The sequence below is a fragment of the Meles meles genome, chromosome 9 (genome assembly GCF_922984935.1).
Source record: "Meles meles chromosome 9, mMelMel3.1 paternal haplotype, whole genome shotgun sequence".
NCBI classification, from domain to species: Eukaryota; Metazoa; Chordata; class Mammalia; order Carnivora; family Mustelidae; genus Meles; species Meles meles.
The window spans coordinates 74,914,630-74,939,617 of NC_060074.1; the positions used below are offsets into that span (position 1 = coordinate 74,914,630).

General features: G+C 40.2%; 1 protein-coding gene across 1 annotated transcript in view; it reads right to left on the reverse strand.

Annotated features, from left to right (window-relative positions):
* The window catches only part of TTN (titin), a 274,251-nt gene that overhangs the window by 218,104 nt on the left and 31,159 nt on the right, over nt 1–24,988 (reverse strand). The window contains 18 exon segments of the mRNA XM_046018787.1: nt 928–984; nt 6,395–6,583; nt 11,518–11,643; nt 11,855–12,139; nt 13,645–13,876; nt 15,018–15,183; nt 15,273–15,414; nt 15,876–16,136; nt 16,553–16,813; nt 17,204–17,464; nt 17,557–17,820; nt 18,333–18,593; nt 20,841–21,101; nt 21,191–21,454; nt 21,575–21,847; nt 21,946–22,212; nt 22,835–23,116; nt 23,262–24,955. Coding sequence (XP_045874743.1) covers nt 928–984; nt 6,395–6,583; nt 11,518–11,643; nt 11,855–12,139; nt 13,645–13,876; nt 15,018–15,183; nt 15,273–15,414; nt 15,876–16,136; nt 16,553–16,813; nt 17,204–17,464; nt 17,557–17,820; nt 18,333–18,593; nt 20,841–21,101; nt 21,191–21,454; nt 21,575–21,847; nt 21,946–22,212; nt 22,835–23,116; nt 23,262–24,955 — 5,546 coding nt within the window.

Below are 24,988 nucleotides of genomic sequence, written 5' to 3' on the forward strand. Positions count from 1 at the left end.
CGCAACACCATGCTCTGTTTAAAAGATTCTGACACGAAAATCGTTCGTTGTCTGGTCTTTTCTTCAGACTGTTGAAATTTCTTCTTGAACAAGCAAAAATGCATTTCAAAATAACATGTTCCTGTGCATGTTTGTTTTGCTATCTGGAAAACTTTGTTCTTTTGATGGCTAAGAGGAAACTCTTACCTGACTTGCAGAGAGTGGAATAAACGCCCTTTCTGATTCTTTTGATTGCAGATTAAATTATTATATTTTTGAGAATTAACTATTTAAAAATATCTATAAGAACCATAACCATAAATAATTAGCTAAAATAAAGTGAGAAGGCGTTTATTCGAACTAATACAGCTATAAAGTCACAATGTTATGCAAAGGAAAGCAGGCAATGAGGATCACGTAAGGCAGCTATCTGCAAGCCAGTGTAAGAGACATATCAATGTTAAAATGATGTATGTGCATGAAGTGTACACCAGAATGGGAATGTAACATTTTCACACACCCTAAACAAAATAGCATTTCAATCATAATTCATTCATGACATTGCATTCTGAGAACGACAGCTAGGTTATTGTCTATTGTTCAATTTAATTCACTGTGATTCTGAAAACAAACTTCTACTTCTTGATTTCATGCATTAAGATGACAACTTTTCCAATACGCACTTTTGAAAATGGCTGCAAACATGAAGTTGAATGTGACTGATAAATTAATACAAAATTTTAAATTACCATCAAACAAATTACCAAGAAATGCATGTAACCATCAGCATACTAAACCAGGCATGCGACATAGTAATATATACTCTAAGAGATATATTTGTACATCTATGTCATTTTTCTCAGTATTACGAAGAGAAAGTAGGCAGCTCAAGGATTCTATTAATCCTTCGGAATTTCTACTTGAATTTCACATCCAATATAACAATACCTTTCATCTCCACCTCAATCTGCTCTTCAATCCTCCCGTGCAAAATGGATTCTGGGGCTAAAATGGAAAAACATATACGGAGATTTTAATGATTAATTCCATATACTTTCTGCCTCAGTTCGCATATTTGTACAATTATGATTGTCCTTGATTCTGGTAATAGAAAACTACATCTCCCAAACGCACCCCAAAAATCCATGCCAAACAAATCAATGAGCTGATAAAGTACATGACAATGTTTGCAGAAAGATTTAAAAAAAATTTTATTTGGGTTCTCTGTGAAATTTCCACTTTTAGTTGGGTAATTCCTCATGCCTTTACATGCATTCAAAAAAGCAATCCACAAACTACAGGAATTTTTTTTTTAACGTCCTATTAACTGATCACTAAAAGACGAAGAGATAGTGTCACATTGAGAAGGAACATGCATTTTCTAACTTGCCACTTTTTGCCGAGGGCTATTCTCAGGTTTTCCTGCAGAATTAAGTGTTTCCTGCTAGTAAGTAGTCCTTTGATTTGAACCATCTTTAAAACTTTAAACTACACAAAGTCTGATGACATATTAAGGAGCCAAACAGAGAGCCCTCAACTCAAAATGGCTTTTATTATATAGGGAAAAGGCGCAGGCCTTAGACTCAATCGTCTCTGGGGCAGCCTGTTGAGCAAGGCAGGTTCCCCGGGTTCCCGCTCGGTCTTCCATCCATCTGTGTGGCACCATGCACGTGGGCTGGCCTCCCTGGCCTCTCCGCTCCTTGTGGGCTTTGGCACGAAGTGAAGGACAAACTTCACGTTTTCTTTGATGATTCTCTCTTTACTTCGTGGCTTGTTTTAATTTGTGACTCTTTGAGGGTTTTAATACTTTTAATGTCTGAACCAAGGGCAATTTTTGTAACTGCTCTGGTTTGCGATTCTTTTGCTAGGTGAGAATAAAGTTAGGAAAAGGAATAAATTAGCTGTGTTTGTAAGAGTAAAACACATGCTGAATTTAGAGAAGGTGACATGTGATTAGGATGAGAGGAAGGCGGCATGTTAGTCCCCAAACTAATATATATTTGTGCTTACTACGCACAGAAGAACTCTACTCAAGCAGACTTATGGGGTTTTATATTCCTACTTGATCGTTGTGGATAACTATGTGGCCTACATCAAGTTATAAAACCAAAAGAGGAACATATGAAGACTGGTCTTATGTTCCACAATTAGATGACTGTGCCTGATCCTTCATTCTTCAAACACTTAAAAGTGGCTTATCTTTCAACTTGCTTGAGAAGAGGCAGTCTGGACTTTCCAAGAGAAAAAAGTGCTCATGCCCCAAGAACACTTCAATAATATAATCAATTAGAACCGAAGGAACTGGAAACCCTGTGGCAAAAACGTCCAGCTCAAATCCACTCTAGCAGCATGACAATCAAGCATGCACTGTGGCCCCAGGTTCCTTAGGAAGCAAGCTGAAAAGGCCTACATTTCTCCTACCTCCACAACACAGCCAGCACCCAATTGCATGGCTGCAGAACCTGTCCTGGTTGTCACCCATGTCACCCCCAGATAAATAGTCACTCTGGGTGATTACTGCACTAGCCAGCAGCTATGGGGAAATGGAGGCTCAGCTCTCTGGATGCCACCAGATTTTCCATTTCACTTGCATAACTAGACCTCAGTTCTTGAGATAGTCCCTTTGAGGACTATGGAAATATTACCAGGAATAGCTACAGAACAGACTATCAGATTAAGAAAGAAAAAAGCCTCCTGTGGGTGATGAAGGATTACAGATACATTAAATGATGTAAGAACCAGTTTCAAAATTCAGAGCCAAGACAGCAGTCACATAGCACCATATTATCCCCTGCTCATCTCTAATATCTCAAAAATGGTATGGACAGGTCTGGAGAGACCTTGAGGCCATAGTTCTCCATGGACCCCTGGAGATGCTGGAACTTTTTCCATCAGCTTCCTTCCATGGGACTCAATGAAGATCCTTGACCTGCCGACACACAGCATGGCATTCTAGCACCCGAAGAATAACTTTCCTATCTCCTTAGTATCTAAGAGGAATCAATGGATAACAGGAGGAACTTCTCCCTTCTAAGACAAATTTATTCATGCCCTTCTGGACACGGCAGCAAATCAAGCATGATAACAACAAAAATAATACTCTTGTCGTTAGATAATTCTACGATTCCAGGAGGATCTGAGACTGAGAAGCAGTATCATCTATCAAGAAATATCTATAGACTCCTCATTTTGTTCCAGACAGAACCCTATTACTTTCAGTGCCCAATCTGCTATTTATATAATCTCCTTATAAATATCTAGAACTTCCAGATCTGTAAACAAAGGGCAGAAATGAGAAATGTTGAGCCTCCTCATATTAAAATAACTAAATTTAATCTTGGCACAGTATCAGGCACAAAATAAATAATTAATTAATACCTGATGAACTATAACATCCTGACCTTCTTTGGCATACTTCGTAGGTGGCACATTTGGTAAATACTAGAAAAAACAGCACATATGAAATCAACCATAACCATCTGAAACAAGATTTGAGAGTTAAACTTCCTTGAATCTAGACTGGAAAGTTGAATGTTCGTCACAAGTTTGGCCAATGACCTGGCTGACTTGCAGAAGTCATTTATCAATAGAGTGCTGAGTTAGGGATATGCTAATTAACATATTCACTGATTCGATCTACAGGGCAGAAAAGCTGCATAAAGCAATGAGGATGAAATGAAGAAAGTCACAGCTAAAAACCAAAGAAGCACCTTCTATGCTCAATACTGCCGAAGTTGTCTCCTCTCCATAGTCACTGCGTACAATACAGCTGTACAATCCTTGGTCTACCAGCTGAACATGACGTATGCTAAGAAACTGAATATTTCCATCTTGTGACCGCAACACTCTTTCCGAGTCCTCTATCTTTCCACCTTCGTGAGTCCAGGTTACATCAACAGAAGCGTCATCTTGTAAAACACAGAGGAACTGAGCCGTGTCACCGCACTTTACAGAGAGGTCCTGAAGCGGCAGCAGAATCCGTGGGCCCTCGTCCACTGCCTCTTCCGCCCAGTTCCCAGAGAACTCAGTGCTCTCTGCAATTTGTGAAAGAGACGCAGTATGGTGCAATTCTACGTTTTGAACCGATGAGGCTGTGTGGGTGGAACTTTGAGATACGCTTTCAAAAACCTGTGATTCGTATTCATAGGATGATCCTTGAAATGACTTAATTTCGTTTTGGGATATTCTGCTCTCCTGCTTTGTGAAAGAGGAATCTGCCACTGCCTGGGACTTGGTGGACTTTCTTACATCTTTCCCAGAACTCTGCCTAGCTAGGGCTCGCACTGTATAATCAAGTGACAAGAAAAAGAAAAGAATATTAAGATCTAAGCATTGTCACTTGGCTAGGTTAGTAACAGACAATGGCATGGAAGATGAAGATGAAAGATATCAGTGTCATTTGGAAGCAGCATGCCAGACGCAGTGTGCTCCAGGACGTCACATCACACAAAAGAATGTTCATTCCCAGCGATCCAGTGAATAGATGACGAAGGCTCATGCGATGCTGGAGAGTATCTGGGTCCTTCCTTCTGTTGTCACCGCAGCTAACCAGAGTGACATAGTCTCTCGTTCTCTCTCTCTTCCCTGCCCCATCCCACGGAATACCATTTGTCCCCCTTCTTCCATATACTGTACAAACAATATACAGCAAACGGATCATTAATGATCCAATGATGAGATGTTCTTTAGAAAAGGAAAAACATCAAGCAAAGTTGATGCCTAAAAAAATACTTACTGATGTAATGCACAGATTATATACTTCAGAGATTTAAACCATATAGGTGAACCCATAATTGAGAACTTAGGAGGACCTACTGGGTGTTACTTTATTAGTAAATTACGGACTGACCACACTATGCAATGAGACAAACAGCAGAGACTCTCATTAGTAACAGTGGGAGCAGGAGGTATGAAGCAAATCCAAGTCTTTACAGCAAGATGAGCTTTACCTTTTGGAGTCACTGTGAGTGCAGCTGCACAAGAGGCTTCCCCAACGCTATTGGCGGCTTTGCAAGAGTACTGCCCAGCATGCTCTGAGTAAGCATCAACTATAAGCATTAAAGCCATGCCTGTGACCTCCTCATAATGGAAAACTACATCTTTTGTTGGTAGAATTGGCTGCTGGTTATGAAACCAGTGGATTTCTGGCTTGGGAATGCCAAAAACCCTTGCATGAAATCTGACTGTCTCCCCGCTGTGCACCCTGATGCTTGACAGAGGCTGGATGAAGATGGGCTTTTGGCCAAGGGACTCCTTCTTAAATGAAACTGATGAAGAGACATGCCATTGGGAGTTTGATGCAACTTCTTCAAATTTGCTAAATCCTGAAAAGAAGCATGCCAACCTTTAATGTCTTACCCTCCACTGAAACCAGAACTCATTTGGAGTTGTCTACAGATCTGTTTCAAGGTTCAACGGTGGACTAGAATCCAGTCCATTCCTAATGTCTTGTCAACATATGCCACCATTGGTTCCAAGTCACACATGTTCCCTTCCACTTTCCGGGCAAACAAGCTGAGACATAAATAGTCTAAAAAAGTTCACTGTACTATTTGTGAAGGCACTAGTGATGTACATAATTTGGTTTAGGTATTCCTATTTTCTGTTTTTACTTTTTCCCCTCTGGTTGTAAAATTACATTTTTTTCTATTTCATAAACCACTTTAAATTGATCATTAAGAAAGTATCTGATTATTAGTAAGTGTTTAAAATTAAGGGAAAAACCAAAGTTGCCCCCAATCTGGATGAATTTATACATAGTTAATAATACATAGACTAAATTAGCTCAGCAAAAACAGTCTGCCTGTATAAAAATATTGCTATCTTGTTTTGAAACAAAGTGCCCTCCACTACCAGGGAAGTGTTTCTGATGGCAGTTTAAAAATCCCAAGTATCAGAAATGCTAAACCATCTTGGGACGAGGCCTCTCAACCTTCAGGCATTCTTTGAATGACGGTGAATACACCTATGTGGTATACAGACCTGAAATCATCCTCCATAGCTTCTGTGAAATCAGAACTGTGTCAAGACAACAGGAGGATAGTAATGCTTACATTACATGAAAAAAAAAATTCATTCTAGCTAAATGAGAAAGCAAATCTACCTATTTCTTTAGCATGTTTCTCTCCATTCTGATACATGCTGATCAGAAAGCATGAAAGCTGGTAAGGAGAGCAATACATTACAGAACATTATAAAGACAAAGCAGGGCAAAATGAGAAATGATGTTTTGTGATTCATCATGAGATGGGATAAATGGAAAGTGAGAAGGCAGCATATAACATGGAAACAATTAGTTGCATTAAAAGAGAACAATAGGGCCAACGATGGTTTACATGGAATCTTTAGTGATTGTTACTGACATTGTAAGATTAGAGCCATATTTAAATGTGGTTCTGAAGACTGTTTACTGTACCTGCCAGTCTCAAGTTGGCTGTGCTTGATACTTGACCCACAGCATTATTGGCAACAAAAGTGTAAGTTCCTTCATCTTCTGGATAAGCTTCAGCAATTTCCAGTTGGTAAGTGTCTTCAAATTGAGTCATTCTAAAGAACCTAGATGGCTTAATTTTCTTATCTTTGCTGTACCAAGACACTTTTAGATCTGCATCACAAAAAGAAAAAAAAAAGATATTTGAATGACAAAAAGAGGTGGATATTTTTACCTGAAAACACAATATTGATTACTTCGGTGACTAAGTTTCCTACTTATCTTCATAACATTATATTTCTCGTTTTAGGCATGCCACATCTGCTCTTACAAGATCTCTTTTCATCTTTAAGAAAGAAACATGATTTTCTAGAAAAATCCAGGTTATAGGCTGATTCTAATGTTTGGAATTTTACTATTTCAGTTATATTCTTTTTAATCCTGTGCAGGTCATGCTGTGGAAACAGGGACAAGGTTTTGACATAGTCAGTGACCTTGAGAAAAAGATTGTGTCCTAAGGAACGGTCATCATGATGGGTTTGATCTAGGATTGTGGTTGCCTGCTGCGCTTGGGGTTGTCTACTGTGCAGAAAGATCAAAAAGCAATCTGAGAAGATCAACATTCCCAGAAGTTTAAAACAGACACCCTAAGGCTGAAGACAAAATATCTATATTTTCATTATCAATGAGCAAGCATTGAAAGGTCTTAGCACAGCAAAAAAATAATTTTTAAAACTAAAAGAAAGGGTCATGGAATTTGGTCATCTTAGATATATTGGTGTTTTTTCAGAGTAACAGTAATAATAAATGATAATAAAACTGGCTCTTTTCACATAAAGTTGAAAATAACTCCAAAGCAAAGATAAAATAACATTATGCTGTTACAGTTTAAGGTGAACTTTTAAAAAATATTACACTTCCATTGAAACAATCACCCTCTAAGTCTAGAGTGAATTTAAATTTAATCACAAGTTTTAAAAGCCACAACTCAAGACTTCTTGTTTTTGGAATGTGATCATGATATCACTTCCTTATCCCAATACCATCCATGGGGGGATTCTCTAATGGCCCATTGAGCTAGCATTTGTTTGCATTTTAGCACAAATTTTGGTTTGTGAAGGTTCCCCTCTTGCCCATGATGGTAGCTGTTTATAAATTACAGGTTCTTCTTTTAAGGACACAAATGTTTTCACTTCCTTAGGTAGCAAGGTAAAGTAGAAAATGGAACACTGATACCACAATTTCCCAGCTGTGTGACCTTAGACCCATCATTTAATCTCTCTGGACCAGTCTTCTCATTCGTAAAATGAGATGCATAATACTTCATGAGCTCTTCATTGCAAAAAAAAAAAAAAAAAAAAAAAAATGTTGTGTGAATTGAATGACTTACATGGGAAGGGCTTTAAAACCACTGGCATAAGTCAGTTATTAAAGCAAGACTGTTTAAACACCCCCCCCCAAGAGATCATCAGTGCCTTTAATATTTTGCCCCAAGAGAGGTCATGTGATATAATAGATAACGCCATCACATGGAATTTAATAATCATTCTACAACCATTTAGTCTGTCTGTTAAACCTCAGTGGAAATGGGATGATGAAGAGTTTGTCCACTTCTTTACAGAGTTCTCTGCATAGTCCTACAATAACTTCCTCCTTTGGAGAATGGGATGAAGCCCTAGGACAGGCATGCACGGCCAAAAATAAAGGAGCTAAAAGACGAGACCTCTTTTGGTAATGAACTTGGTGCTTCTGACGGGGACTGCCACTATCTGTGTGGGTCACTGGCCTCTTTTGGCTTCCATAAGGCCACCCCACTTTTCCTGCTCCCCATTCCACCACTCCATTATATTTGGTCCCTAAATTCCTTTCATTCCACCTCTCAAATTCTCCCACAATCTACACCCTTCTTCCTCCTGACTCCCCTAGTTGAGGGCCTCATCAGCACTTTCCAAGTCTATCAAGATGGCCTCTCCCTTGGTCCTCACCAGGTCTCCCCTCTCACATCAGACCATTCTTCTTTTCACAATTACACTATTGTTTCCAAAAAGCAAACCTGATCATGTTACCCAGAGGCTTAAAAATCCTTCAGTGGCTCCTCAGTGCAAACAAGATAAAATCTAAAATCCTAAGCACAGAATACCAAACCCTTTAGAATCTGGCCCTTGCCTTTTCTGGACTTTTCCTCCACTAATTACATCACTTTCCAACCATACTCAAACCACTTGTCATTTCCAGCACATGAAGTACCCTTGTAGGCTTCTATGATTTGTAAATGTCATTCTCTGCCTAGAATGCCATTGTGTTCAATGATCCTGTTGATTCTTCGATGCCCAGTCCATGCATCTCTCTCTGACTGTCACGCAAACAGACAGCAGTGAATACATGGGCTGTTAAAGCACGTACAGCCTTGTGATCTAGCAGCTAATGTAATAATGTTTCAATAGCAGGAACACTGACATAGGTAGAATACAACTGAAGAGATACTTAAATGAACAATGGGCATCAATCATAGATAGACTAATTATTTATCATTTTATTTAGCTAGAGGTGGCTCAGTAAGCCTCCAAATGATACTATCTGTAGGATAAACATTAGCAAAAAGCTAGCTTTATTACAAATTCTAAAATTCTACTTTTCCAAATTGCTTTTCTCCAGTAGGTGGCACCAGAGACCTTCAACAGGCAACACTTTCTCATAAAAGCCCCACCAGATTGCTCAAGGCCAACAAGTTCTAAGCTTAAGTGAGTACTGAGTTCCAAAAACATGTGACTGGGGTTTCTGAAGACTCAATTCTTTTCCAGTGTAGAAGGTAGGACTGAATCTGTTTCCCTAGGGTAGTACCTGGTCAGAGGAAGTTGTGTAAATACTTTCAGTGGCAAGGGCATAAAACTTTATCATTTGGTAAGCTTTTAAAAGGTCATTTTAACTTAATAAACAATTTTTGCCATATTAAAAAAAAACACATTTGAAAGAGGATGCTCAAACCTCTGTATGTGTATAAATAGTACACACATAAAGAGTTAGTAACCCACGAATTTATAAAGTCCATTTAAACATTTAAAGATGTCAGTCATATAGAAAAGATATTTTTCTATTTCTACCCCAAGTGGAGTCTTAGAGAAGGATTTGAAGATATTTTTGCAACACCGTAAAGGCAAAACTATATTATTTATAATAAAAAGTGCTATATGAAGACTACTGCTTTAAGACAATCATATATATGTATATTGATTTGAAAAATTTCCTCTAAAAATTCAATGAAAGGATAAATTTAGTGTGACTTCAGTGAATTTGATATTAAAATGCATTCTTCTTTATTGTGTTAGCAGAATATTATCAAATCAGTCTCTATTTTTTGATATTTAGTATTTCTCAAACTCTGTGCTTTGAAGTCATAAAGTCTGTGGTGTTTGTATTGGTCACCCAGTACCAGACTTTATGTTTATATAATTCCCCTCTATGGCTATAATAAAATTAATGTATTGAGCACTAGTCACTTGCCAGCCATGCCTAAAGGTACTTTACATACATAATATCTTTTAATTATACCTATAAAAATCAAATAGGTTTATTTGGTTTCTAGATCAGCATCTCTATTTCAGAGGAGGAAGTCATCAGGTCATAGAAAGCCAATTGAAATACTAACTTGTTTAGGAAAATGGCTCATGGCAATGCAGAGATTGAGTCATAAACTAATGGAAGAAGTATAAAAAAAAAAAACAACAGAAAAAAACCCCACACTTACTAGGTGCTGTGAGAAGCCCTAGCTCTAAAAATTTCCCTTTGAGAGTCATACATAAATGCCTGCAAATGAGAGAGTGACTTTCATTTGGGATAAAGCTGATTTACCCGATCTGAGGTAGATTTACAATCATAATTGGCTTGAAATGGCTGCAAACATCTTGTCTCATTCTCCTAGGACAGGACTCCTGAGGTTGGGGGTAAGGACCGGGTCTATCTGGGAGACTTGCCCTTACTGAAGAGTGTAACAACCAACTCACTGGGTGTTACTGCCTGATGAACACTGCTAGGTGCTGGTGAGTATGATCTAACATGCTCCTGATTGGTGTTAGTCATATGACAATCATTCTTTTGCCCAATTAACAATTACTTATTGAGTATATACTATCTATGAAGCTATTCTGGGACAAGGATTCACCTTTGCTGCCCAGGATAGTACTTTCCAGCAGTTACTCCCCTTTTAGGCAAGAGGTTCTAGGTACTAAGACAGAGTCCCTACCCTCCTGAAATGTACATTCTAAGATCAAATGCGATACTATCCTTACTTTATTCATGAAGCAAAGAGAACCAGAGAAATCTATTTGCCTAAGGTCACAGAGTGGAGCCAAGATTCAAATCCAATCTCTGATTATAATGCCCCTACTTTTGATGCTACTGGCTATTGCTTTCCAAAGGAATATCCCTTTTCACACAAGCACTGTCTACAGGCTGAATAATGTCTTACATATAAGCAGACTCTTCTTTAGACATATACGTAGGTACAATATTATAATTAATAAAATAACAATTGTAGTTTTGTTGTATTTTTTTCAAGAGATAACAAAAGTTGTCTAAGCGGGGGATACCTGGGTGGCTCAGTCAGTTAAGCATCGGCCTTCAGCTCAGGTCATGATCCCAGGCCCTGGAATCAAGTCCCGCATTGCACTCCTTGCTCAGCAGGGAGCCTACTTCTCCCTCTCCCTCTGCCTGTTGCTCACTCTCTCTTGCTCTTGCCCATTCCCTTTGACAAATAAATTAAAAAATCTTTAAAAAAATTTATCTAAGGGAACAGGACATCTTTTGAACATCAGAAAACACCAATCAAGTTCTTTTTTTGTTGTGGTGGTGGTAAAAAAAAAAAAAACAACAAAAAAACCAAAAAACCCCACAACATAAAATTTACCACCTTAACCATTTTTAGGTATATACTCAGTAGTGGAAACATGGTCCATTCCTTTATTCAGTAATTCAAGTAAGTCTTCTGCAAGATTCTCAATAGAAGTCAAATTATGCATGAGAGATGTTTGTGATGGAGGAAAAGGTGAGAAACCTTGCCTCAGATCATTGTTTGTAAATATCAGCACTGATACCTTTGCTCATAAACCTACCTGTTCCAGACACTCTGCACTGGAAACGGGCTGGCTGTCCCTCAGAGGTGACCGTGTCCTGAAGTGGGGTTATGATGGCAGGAGGATAAACTGGCATTTCCTGATCTGGAGACACAACTTCTGGAACTAAAGAAAGGGACGACAAGATTGGTCATGAGTAAGTCATTTACAGACTGCACAGAATGGAGCATGCGGATTTATCTTAATTATCTTCCTAAAAGTTGGGTAGCAGTCTACTTTTAGGAGCTCCAAACTGTATTTATAAACATAGTCGGAGAACACAAAAGAGGGTTTCTTAGGTTTGATTTTAAGCTGAGAAGTAGCAAGGCCTGTGTACCTTCCACTGAGAGCGAAGCAGAAGTTGTGGCAACACCGTAGTCATTCTTGGCTTCGCAGGTATAAACAGCGGCGTCCTCTGGGAAGGCTTCGATGAGCAAAAGTGTGTACTCTTGCCCATCGTGAAGAAATTTGCACTTGAAGCCCGTGGAAAGCAGCTGCTCCTCCTTGTACCAGGAAATCTTGGGCTGTGGCCTGCCAGATATCACGGCGCAGAAGCGGGCCGGCTTGCCAGACTGCACAGTCATGGGCTGCAGCTCCTGAAGAATCTGGGGCGGTTCTGGAGCTGGGAGTGAATGGAAACCAGCAGCGTGTTAAAAAGCATGAAAACACGGGAGAACATGTGAAAGCCTACGTTAATTTGTGGCCAGTGGTGATGTGTCCAGAAACCAAACTTTGGAACTACGAGAGCTTTACTTGCCTCAGAATATTGGAACATTCTTCGTGCTAAGAAGAAAGGAAATATTGGGAATTCTGTCCTCAGATTGAATGACTTTAGAAAGATACTTGTGATATTTGAGGCTTGGTTGGGGGGTGTTGTCATTGTAATAGGATCATCTCTTTCCTTGTTGGGGTCTGCATGGGGGTGTGGCAATGGCTGGCACCCTAAAGAATGCCAGAACGGCTGCCACGTGCTACCTATTCTGTACATTTGGGCAAACCATGTGCCCAGGTGTTCATCACCTTTAGAATTGTTTGATTTGCAAGTATTTGTGGATATGTCAGAGTCACTTCTTTATAACCAGGTGCCAATGAAGTACAATCACTACATATGAAAAAAAGAATAAATGTTATTCTTGATCTACTTAAAGGCAATTAATTAGACTTAAAAAAAAAAAAAAAGAAAAACACTTTCCTGCTATGCTAATGAAACCATCTTCTCTGTGTTGTGATGACTGAGGGGAACCGGGTAGTTCACAGAACAGAGAAATGGGGAGAAAGGACTTCTGTGAGGCTGTTTTCTGACCTTTGCTTCTCTGTGCCTCAGTCTCTCTATCACTAATCTAGAAAGAGTAAGAACTGGATACCATGATGGTTTGGTCTTCTGGGGCCTAAGGGGATGTTGGCAATGTGGCTCATTTTTGTTAACCCGAGATTATTCCTGGGGTTCTTCAATCTGCTTCTGAGGTATTTGTTCAGAGTAGACTCAAGATTCAAATAGGGATGGACAGTCCTTCTTCTCCGTATATTTAGATTAGTCTCATTTCTAGAGGAGCCTCAAATTCTGCTGTCAGCTTTTCACGAGAAAGGTGGGTGCTTTCATGGCTCTCCTCTGAGGATGCAATAGTGCATGGAATAAGAGCCTCTGGTCCTCGGGCTCGAGGCAACCTAGCTCAGCAGTGCCTGCACCTCTCCAGGCCCCTTGGGGTCTCAAAGAGGAATTCTGGATTTTCCCTGGGCACTCCACACTAGAGGCTGCAAATGCCCTGGGGCTTGGTAGCACTACTAGCACCTAAGCAGTTGGCTCCAAGGGTAGAGAACTTGACCAGCTGAGCACTGTAGCTAGAAACCCACTGAGGGTCTATTATAGTTGACAGATGGTGGATATTCAATAGAGTTGAACAACTAAATGAGGATCTAGCCATGAGGCACGTTCTGGAAATGACATCTTTACAGTTGTTTTAATAGCTGCCATCCCTTCACCACAGGTGATATGTGAAAATAAATGTAGCTGCAATACGAGTAGCATGGCTTCTTCAGAAATTGCCCAGAAACTATCAGCCCTTTAGGAACTTAAAGGGGAGGATTATCCCAGTTGGTTCCACAAAATATGCGGGTATCTCTACCTACCATTGACATAGAGAGTAACGGAACTCCTGTTCCTTCCTGCCACAAAAGTGTATTCACCGGCATCGCTATGCCTGGTCTCAGAGATAAACATCCGGTGGATTCTTCTCTCCACCACATACTGGTGTCGTTCTTGAACTTGGAAATTGATTTCAATGCCATCTTTATACCAGTGGGCATCAACATCGTCTTCGTTGACCTCAAACTCAACGACAGCACGTTGTTTCTCAATAACCTTTAAATGGAGCAACATAAAGAGAATTGAAGTCCTGCTTTCCTTTCAGTTTTAGCCTGTTTCTAAAACTGCTCATTTCAAGAGCATGCCAAAACTATACATAATGATATAAAAAGTCTGACAGGGTGAAGTGCATTCTAATGTGTCCTGCATATCCTTAGACATATGCTGCCCTAACTTCTTCTGTAGAGAATCCTGCTGACACCTGCACTGAGGAGAGACGCCGCCCCAAAGAGACTGTGACTTGAATCCTTAAAATGCTTGCTTTTTAACTAATCACAACAGAAATAACAATACCTTATATCTGTGGGCTTTTCATTTTTGACAAAACTCTTCTACTATTTAATTTGATTTCTTGTGGTATGAACAAGAACCTCCTGGGGTAGGTAGAAACTATTAGCCTCATTTTTAAAAGTGAGGAAATCAAGGTTCAGAATTGGGCAGTAAAGGACAGAAGACATATTTAGGTCATCTGCGTCCTCACTGAAGGCTTTTTCACTATGGCCTAAGACCTGTCATACCTGGTTCTCCTCAGATAAGCAATAGGGTAAATCTGAATTCAAAGGATATTTCTCCTAACACGTTCTCTCCATTCCACCATTTGGGAAGACAGGCACTCGTGAAACAAGCTCTGCACAAGTGGTAGAGGGCAAAGCTGTCCAGCTCAGCACCCCTGCTGGGAATCCAGCTTTGCTCCAACTGGTCTACCTACTGGACCCCAGAAGAAGCATCTCCGGCCAAGTCCCTACACCCCTGCTTCTCCATGACAGAAGCCGTATGACAAAATGCCACCTTGTCCTACCTTCCCTGAGTTCTAGTTGCTGTGTAAGCACCACAGTGTAAATTTTAGCTCTTTTCTGGTTCGGGCTGCTTGGCAGGTGGCCATTTATGAGGCAGCAAAGTTTCTACAGCTGCTTTAATTAAAGTATCCAGACAGCTGCTAAGGACACACTATTTCCCTCAGTGAGGGAAAACTGTGACTAAATTGATGTCAGATTAAGAATCTAAGCCAGCAGGGATCAGCTGTTTTCATTCTTTAGAAGACTGTGGTTAGAAAATGTTAAGGTTAAAAATTAAAATCTCAAACTATGGAATATGAGCCCTTGATGATGTCTCCCCACATTCGGCACATAGACAATACCTGAACCTCTCTTTTGAGACTCCGGATGCGGACATCTCTGCCCTCTACATAGAGGTTGGCAGTGGAGATGTTGCCTCCTGCCACCACCGCGTACTGCCCGGCATCAGACATCCGGGTGGACGGGATCAGGAGGCGGTGGACGTATTTCTCTTTCTGTATCTTTATTCTATGGATGACATGGAAATGGAAGTTTAATGAATGGTGACTCAAAGCAAACTGGGAATTACTGGAATGTAGCCAAGGAACACAACTGACCTATCCACGGCTGGCAGCTCTTGGCCATCTTTCATCCACTGAACAGTGATGTCAGGTTCAGAAACTTCACATTCAAACATGGCTCGCTTCTTCTCAAGAACCTTGATGTCCTTAATGTGTTTTCGAAATTCTATATGGCGAGCTGGAAAAGGGCAGGTACAAAAATTAATCTTCCTAATGGCTTTAAGACATAACTCACAATTCAGGGGCTTTCAGTGTAGTCAGAATTGTACAACCATAACTATCAATGTTAGAATATCCTTGTCACCCCCCAAAAAAACATACAATCCTTAGTCATCACCCACCAGACCTTCCGATGTAGGCACCCATCTATGGTATCTATAGATTTGTGTATTCTGACTTTCCTATAAAGGGAATCAGACATGACATGGTCCTTTGGGACCAGCTTATTTCACTTAGCATAAAGTTTTTTAAGGTTCATCCATGTGGTCACATGTATTGGCACTTGCTTTTTATCACTAACAATATTTCATTACACAGAAACACCATATTTTATTTTTCCATTCATTAATGCTCTGATCAATATTTTATAAGGTGCGTTTGACATCTAGTTGTATGGATAAGACATTTATGACACCATACCTTCCACATAAAGGGTGGCTGTTGATGTAGCTTTTCCAGCCACAAAGGTGTACTCGGCTGCATCCCCGAAGTGAACGTTCCTGATATTCAGTGAGTGCGTGAGCTTTTTGGTTCTCATCTGGCACCTGTCAGTTGATTTGATTTCCACACCATTCTTCAACCATTTGTAAGAGATGCCTTCATAGTTCACCGTTACCTCAAAGGTAATTGTGTCTTTTTCTTCAGCATTGATGTCCTTCAGCATGGATGTAATCATGATTGCTACAAAGGGGGAAGGAAATACACCCAAGGAGACTTAGTGTGATATGAGTCATAACTAGCACAGAGTGAAAACTCGGAATGTGTTTAGTCTGTCTGCGAAGGTGATTATAGTTCTGGGATATGAGCTATGCTATCTTCCAGGTACCCCTCTATGGGACAATACCATGTGACAGAGGAACAGAGAGAGCTAGGGATAGATACTATAGCATCTTTATAGGTAGCTTTTCAAGGCAACTCTAATAAGAAAGTTTTATCCAGGTGAAGATGCTAGTGCCTAACGTAGGGTGAACACTCAGTACAGGTTTTAATCAAGGACTTTTGGAGTGGATTAACTGGTCAGGAAGGAAAAGTATAGGATATATAATAACAATGAGTTTACCAAATATTTTATATATACTTTTTGTTTGTTTACTTACGGGTCACTTTCAGGGTAGCACTGACTTGGTCATTGCCACAAACAAATGTGTATTCTGCAGAGTCCTCTGTGCTGGTGTTCATGATGATCAGCTGGTGGAGTTTCCCTTGCACGACTATCTTGAACTTCTCACTCATCTCAATTTCCACACCATTCTTCAGCCACATGGAAGGGACGTTGAAGTGGGACACCTCACACTCAAAGGAGGCAGCTTTGGTCTCAGGTACCTCAATGTTTTTCATGGTTTTTGTAATATGTAATGCTTGGGAAAATCAAAAAGCACTTCAGTTAATATATTTTATTTAAAAAAATGGATGAAACTGGCGCACCTGGGTGGCTCAGTGGGTTAAAGCCTCTGCCTTCAGCTCAGGTCATGATCCCAGGGTCCTGGGATCGAGCCCCGCATTGGGCTCTCTGATCAGCGGGGAGCCTGCTTACTCCTCTCTCTCTGCCTGCCTCTCTGCCTACTTGTGGTCTCTGTCTGTCAAATAAATAAATAAAATCTTTTAAAAATAAATAAATAAAAAATAAAATAAAAAAATGGATGAAACCAACCAACCAACCAACTGACCGACCAACCAACCGACCAACCAACCAACCGATGAGCCCATGGGGATCATCTCGGGAAATACTGTAAGGGGCTAATACTTACTCTCCACGAAAAGTTTAGCTTTGCATTCCAATTGCCCCACCACAGCGGTATATTCCCCAGCATCCGAGGGGGTAATATGCTGCAGCATCAGCTTGTGGACCTTCCTTTCTGAGACCAGTCTATGCTTGTCACTTGGCTTAATCTCCACGTTCTTGTGGAACCATTTTACTGGAACAGTGTCATGGGAAACACTAACTTCAAAGGCAATGGTGGCATTTTCCAAGGCAGTCACATCTTTCGGCTTTTTAATGATCTTGACAGCTAATGAGGAAAGTTGAGGTAGTTCAGTGATACAGATAACTTAGTGGCAACCACACATTGGCTACTTGTAAAATGTTTCTAAATCAACTCACTTTCAACGTGCAGTCTGGCACTGGCTCCTAGCTTTCCAAGCTTGAAGCCATATACAGATTCATCCACAACAGCACAGTTTTTAATCCTCAGAGTGTAAACTGTTCCTTTGACTGAGATGTCGTACTTGTCACCGGGTTGCAGTACGACGCCATTTTTGATCCACTGGACACCTTTTACGTTCGGGTGAGTAAGCTCGACAGTGAAAACAGCATCCTGTGTCTCTGTCACTGTGAGGTTCTTCAGAGTCTTCTTAATTTTGACAGCTGAAGACAAATTTATGATTGGTTTAGGAAGTAAAGATGGTACGGCCAAGTAAAAGAAGTCCTGGGATAAGAGTATTACCTGGTCATCTTGCAAAAAAACGGTTATCAGAAATGTTGCAGTTATGCATCACCTCTGTTTTAAAAGACACCTTGAGATTATTTAGGAAAACCTGGGATCTAGTTCGAGAGTTTTCTATACTAGAATGAGATGAAGTTTTGCAAAGTAGCTTAAAAGACTGGAGAAGAGCAAGAGGGGAATGGAGAATGAGAGTGTCTAATTAGGCTGTTCCTCTGAGCTAGAACCAAAGAAATGTCTTCTTCACAGAAACACATCTTAAAAGCAATTCTGCACCTTGTGGTAGATGGCTCAGAAAGTTGAGAGAGTTTATAATGATTTTGTGAAATAAAGATTTATGGCATCCCGAATGATTATACCTCTGACTTTTTAAAAATGAGACTATCAAGAATGTAAAATGACGTGGAACAAATACATCTGTTATTATAGCACAAACCTTCAACTTTGAGTTTAGCAGATGTTTTGGAGGTGGCCACCTTGTAGGTATACTCTCCAATGTCGTCTAATTTGGTGGCAGCGATGATAAGTCTCCTTTTGTGGCCATCAGATTCACTCCGGATGTTGTTACTCAGTGGTAGGTGTTTGCCATCCTTCAGCCACTCTCCTTCTGAATCTGGATTGGCAACTTCACATTCAAATATAGCTTCCTGCGATTCAGCCACCGTCTGATCAGTGAGTGGCTTAGAGATGGCCCCCCCTTTGGAAAAAGACAAGTGTAACTGTGAGTCCTTTAAAAAATATTATGCAAAAAAGAAATCTTTGAAAAATTAAATATAAAATATCAAATTTTAAAACATGATTTTGAATATCATGAAATGTCTAGAATTATCTTTATCCGTATTGAGAATATATCACAAAAATCCCTATTTCTAGTATGCATGACTGACAACCAGGGGAAACACTGGAATCAGGAAGGCTTTGCAAAGCGATAGCATCCTTTAATAGAGAGTTTTGAGAACAACACCACCTGGATGGCCTCTAACTCAATTTCTCCTTCAAAAGTATTCTACTTACATCTTCTAAGGACTGTTTGCTGCAAATATATCTAATATTTGATTGGGAAAAGATGTGCTAAGAAAATGTTCAGTCATCAATATTTCTATAAGATTAAAGATTCTTATATACTAAAAATCACTATTTTTCTTAAAAAACATTTATTTATTTACTTTGAGAACGAACAGGGTAGAGGCAGAGGGAGAGGGAGAGAAATCCTCAAGCAGACTCCTGCCTGGGCACAGAGCCTGATGGAGGGCTTGGTCCCGGACACTGAGATCATCACCTAAGCCAAAATTAAGAGTCAGCCACTCAACCAACTGAGCCACTCAGGCACCCCCAAAAATCACTGTTTTGGCATGTGTCATCTCTTTCATGAAACTTCCCCATATTGCCTCCATGGCCACTATCCACTGGCAGAATAAATTAACTTCTTCAGCAAGTTAGCTGCTAACGTATCTGCCCCTTTCTAAATTGTGAATTTCTCAAGAAAAAAATATCATGCCTTATTCATTTTTGTGTCGTTTCTAGCAGTGTCTTGCCTATGGTAGGTCCTTAGTAAGTGTTGAGTGAAATCACATAGAGGCTCATAGATTTTCCTTGTTTGCACACATTTAAAAACGTGATTTATATAAGACATATCAAAGTGCAGGGCCTAAAGTTTTGTTTCAGAAGTATTTTTTCATGGTCAAAAATCTGGAGGCGAACCATAAGAGACTATGGACTCTGAAAAACAACCTGAGGGTTTTGAAGGGTCAGGGGTGGGAGGCTGGGGCAACCTGAGGGTTTTGAAGGGTCAGGGGTGGGAGGTTGGGGGAACAGGTGGTGGGTAATGGGGAGGGCACGTTTTGCATGGAGCACTGGGTGTTGTGCAAAAAGAATGAATACTGTTACGCTGAAAAAATAAATAAAATGGAAAAAAATAATAAAAAAAAATCTGAGGAAATATTATAATGTGATAACATATAAGATAAAGTGGGATACACAATTCCTGCATGGACTTTACAATATAATCCCCATGTCATATTGTACTCCTCAATAATTATATTGTAATGAACCAAACACATTTATGATGACTTCTAGTTTTTTCTTGACAGTTGATTTCTGTTTTTGATTTTTCATTTTAGAGCAAGGGACTTCTGCTGAATGAGAAAGGTCTACTTCATCTCATAAGACAGAGATACACAGATACGCTGACTTACATTTTAAAATGTTCATTTGGTTCATAAAACAAATAAGAAGGGAAAAAAGGAAACAAAAGTTAAAGAAACAAGAGTGATTAAAAAAAAAAGAGGGCGCCTGGGTGGCTCAGTTGGTTAAGCCGCTGCCTTCGGCTCAGGTCATGATCTCAGGGTCCTGGGATCGAGTCCCGCATCGGGCTCTCTGCTCAGTAGCGAGCCTGCTTCCCTCTCTCTCTGCCTGCCTCTCTGCCTACTTGTGATCTCTCTCTGTCAAATAAATAAATAAAATCTTTAAAAAAAAAAAAAAAAGAAATACACCTTAGAGTAGGAAAGTTTAAACAAAGCTCAGTTCAACCACTGCTTATTAATCACCTATCATGTGCAATATGTTGGAGAACACAGAGAAGAATGAAGCATTTCCAGATTTGGAGGCTTATACTCTGGTGTGAGAAGAAGAAATGGGGCAATAACACAAGTATGTGCTAAGGGCCATGGAAGAGACACACGGAAAATAATCCAATAGTTGGAGTAGTAAGGTCTTACACAGATGGGAAGATGAAGGAAGGCATCAAAGGAAATGGCAACTGAGGTAGGTCTGCCTAGGAGAACACGGTGGGGACAGTGTTGAGGGAACTACTAGCTTTAAGAACAGCACAAGCAGAGGCATGAAGTGAAAACTGATGGGAATTTGAAAGGGAATGGGCCACAGTTTCTTAAATTAAAATGACTTCCCCACATAAGAAGTTAGATTGAATGATAAATATACCAACCTGCCACAGTAAGTTTTCCAGATGTCATATTTTCTCCGGCAAAAAACGTGTATTCTCCTTCATCATCTTTCATCATATTTAGAACTGTCAACTTATATATTTTTCCATGCGCTTCAATTTTATATTTAGAACTGGGTTTGATTTCCTTGCCCTTAAAATTCCACAAAACATCAATTCCTGAATGGGACAGCTCAACTTCTAAGACCACATTTTGGGTTTCTGTACAGGTAAGGTCACGCAGACCTCTGATAATTTTAATTTCTGGGGAAAAAAAATAATCACTTGGTTAATATCACACTGGGAAAATAGAAGGCTTAAGACACTGATAACTTAAATGGAAGAATCCTTACTTTCCACAGAGAGATCACAGCTGGTTTCAACCCTCCCAACCATCAGCTTGTAAGGTCCTTCATCCGAAGCATGCGTCCTGTTAATCACTAGTCGCTGCTTAGTGCCTTTGACAATGGCTTGTACGCGATCATCAGGCTTGATTTGTTCATCATTTAAGTACCATTTAACGGAAGTCACATCAGGGACTGAGACCTTACATTCGAGCACAGCCTTGGTGCCCTCAAGCACATTAACATCCTTTAGAGGAGTTATCACATCAACACCTGTAAAAGCACACACACAAATAAAAGATTTATGAAAGTGGATTTTGCTTTAAATGCCTGCTTATTAAAGTTCTCTACCCATTAACAGGGTACCCATAAAAATATGTAAGTTGCACTCACTGTAGACAGAGACACGCCCACTGGTTGACAGTCCAAGGGATGGAATGGTGAAGGAGTAATTTCCAGCATCCTCCTTAGTCATGTCTTCGATGAGCAGCATATGGGACTGCTTGTCTATCACAATGTGAACTCTGTCACTGGGCTGCACTTCTTGGCCATCTTTCATCCAGACACCCTCCACGTTCTCCAAGGAGACCTTCACTTCAAGCTGGACAATGTCCCCTTCACAGACTTTTTGATCACTAAGTCCTTGTAGGATAGCAATGGGGCGGGCTGTGAAATACAGGGAGAAAAAAGAACTTTACGGTCATTTCTTTACCAAAAAGCCATGATGATATTCAGTGTAGACCAAAAGGAACAGGCAGACTTACGTCTCATCTTTAGTTTACAGGTTGTCTTTTTCCCATCGACAACAAAGCTGTATTCTCCCTGGTCCTCTTTGGTCACATCCTTAACTGTGAGGTTCTGACGTCCACGGCGAGATGTAATTGTGTATTTGCCATTGGACTTCAGCTCCACACCATTATGATACCATTTGCCTTCTATATTTTCCGGGGATATAACGCACTCTAACTCTCCCGAAAACGATTCTGGAACTTCTATGTCCTGAAGTTCTTTCACAAATTCAACAACTGCACCTGAGGCATAAGATAAAGAGAAGTTACTTCCTCTGGAGAGCTACACATCTAGAAAAAATTCTTTGTAAATCTCTTAAGTCTCCCATGCTATCAGGAATATTCTTAATAGCAACCTGTTGATGGACTGAGAAATAAATTTTTAATAAAAAGAAGTTATTTTGATATTTAAATCATTTATTTATTTTAAAGATTTTATTCATTTATCTGAGAGAAAGAGAGAGAGTGGGGGTGGTGAGGGGCAAAGGGAGAGTGAGAAGCAGTCTCCCCACTGAGCAGGGAGCCCAAAGTGGGGCTCCATCCCAGGACACTGGGATCATGACCTGAGCCAAGGGCAAATGCTTAACTGACTAGTCCACCCAGGTGCTCCTAAATTATTTTTTAAAGCACAGAATTTTATTTCAATATAAAATTTTTAAAACAAGACATCAAAATAACCTTGATTTTTAAAAATCCAAATTGTCGATATTTTTAATTGCTGGTATAAATTTAGAAATCTTGCTCTGCAGCTTATATCCAATTCCCAAATAATTCCTTTTATGAAAGGAAAACTGCAAAGCTAATTTTATCACATACTAATGGTGACTTTAAAACTGAAGTAAATAGTGAGATTATTATTTACTACCTTCGACAATAAGTTTCGCTGTTGTTTTTACATTCTCGTCTTCTACGAGTACACAGCTGTAGTCTTCAGCATCAGATGCGTCAATTGTCAGTATGGAGAGGAAGTGAACCTTTCTGTCAGAGTGCATCCTATATTTATCTCCCGTATGAACCTCCACACCATCTTTATACCACTTCACTTTGACAAATGGCTCTGAAGTTTCACATTCAAAGGTTGCCATGGTGTCTTTTTCCTTAGCAACAACATCTTGTAATTCCTGTGTGAAAATGATCGATTGCTTGGCTATAAAGAAAGGGGGGAGAAAAAGACATTGTATTAAATTAAATTCACAATTTGAATAATGGGAAAAGAAAAGAAAAAGAAATACACTAATGGATAGTCACGGATAAATAAAGACAAATCCATCAAACCAAAGACTTCAAATTACCTTGGACAAGTAAGAATGCATGGCTTGAGGTTTCCCCAGCTATGTTGATGGCTTTCACCATGATGCTGGCAGAGTCCTCGGCAGTAACATCTCTTATGACCAGTTCACAAACATTGTCCTCAGGCCAGTACCAGTATATTCGGTCAGAGCGTTCAATCTTTACGCCATTTTTGTACCATTCACATTCAGGGTCTGGTTTTCCCACCACTCTGACCCGGAAGTGTGCATCAGATCCTTGGCCCACTGTTTGGCTTTGGATTCTTTCAAAGATTTTAGGAGCCTCCATACTAGGACTCAGTTCAATTTTATCAGGTTTAAATGTTGGAATAGTGATCTTGCCTTCTTCAGCAAGGGCTTTCTTCTCCTCTTCAGTTAATTCTTTGGTCCAGTGGAGAAGCTCATCTTTGGTCTTCCTTAGGAGCTCTTCATAGGATTCATCCTTCTTACGAGACTTGAGCTCCACAGCAGTAATGGCTTCATAATATCCCTCCTCGGTTCTGCGCTTGAATTTACTGCGCAGCTCTTCAGACTCTTCAGATACTTTTTCATGGGTAATTCTTTCAGCCCTTTTCAACTTCACAACTTCCTTGGCGTCAGTGGTATCAACAGGTCTATCTACTTTCTGTACTTCAAACTGAAGTTTTCCAGGTTCATGTATGTGAAACTCAGGCTTTGGTTCAGGGGCTCGCCTGAGGACAGACCTAAAATCTTCCCTCTGTTGGATCTCAAGTTTCACTTTATGCTCTATCACACCTTCGGGATTTTCTGCAGTGACCTTGACTTCCCCTGTGTCATAGGATTTGCAGTCCACGATGTCCAAATAGTGAATGCCATCATAGCGAACTCTGAACCTTTTGCTTTTGCGGATCAGCTGTCCATTGAGGTACCAGTTGACTTTGGGTTGAGGGTAACCTGTCACTCGGCAACGGAACCTAGCGGTCTCCCCTTCAAGTACTCTTACTGGCTCTGGGAACAAGACGATGTCTGGCTTTTGCTTCTCTTTTTGATCTGTTGTTACACCTGTAAGTGCACCTTCATGAGCCATCCTCTCTAATTCTTCAATTCTCTGTAAGCCTTTCCTCCCCTCAGGCAACTGAGATTCTTCCACAAGACTTTTTTCATCTTTAACAATAAGTGTGGCAGATGTGTGATCTGTTCCATATTTGTTAGTAGCTCTGCAAGTAATGATGCCACTGTCTCTGGAATATGCAACTCCATAATCAAGGCTGCAATACCCAAACTCATTGATCATCCGGAGCCTGTTGGCTGCTTCAAGTGGCTTTCCATCATGGAGCCATTCCACCACCATCGTTGGGTCACCAATTGGTGTTAGCCTACACTCGAAGTGGGCAGGCCCAAAGCGCTTGAGTCTTAAGGAAGTGAGTTTTTTCTTGAAAAATGGTTTCTGTTGTTTCTCTTTATCATAGAGGTCACCTTCTTCCCATTGCTCCTGACCATATCGCAGATGGAGCGGCTCCAGTTCTGGGGCTGCAATCTCCTTTGCTCTGTAGGTCCCTCGTGGGATGATTAATTTTCTCTCTGGTTCAGGCTCTGCAAACTCTACTTCAACGTTCACTTTGCATCTTGTAGTGTCTCGGCCAGCCTTATTAATAGCAGTTGCAGTATACCAGGCAGAATCCTGGCTGACAGTGGAATCAATTTTAAGGGCAGCTTCTCCCTTGGTTCCTTCAATTCTAGAAAAAGGGAAAAAAAAATCAATACAGGAG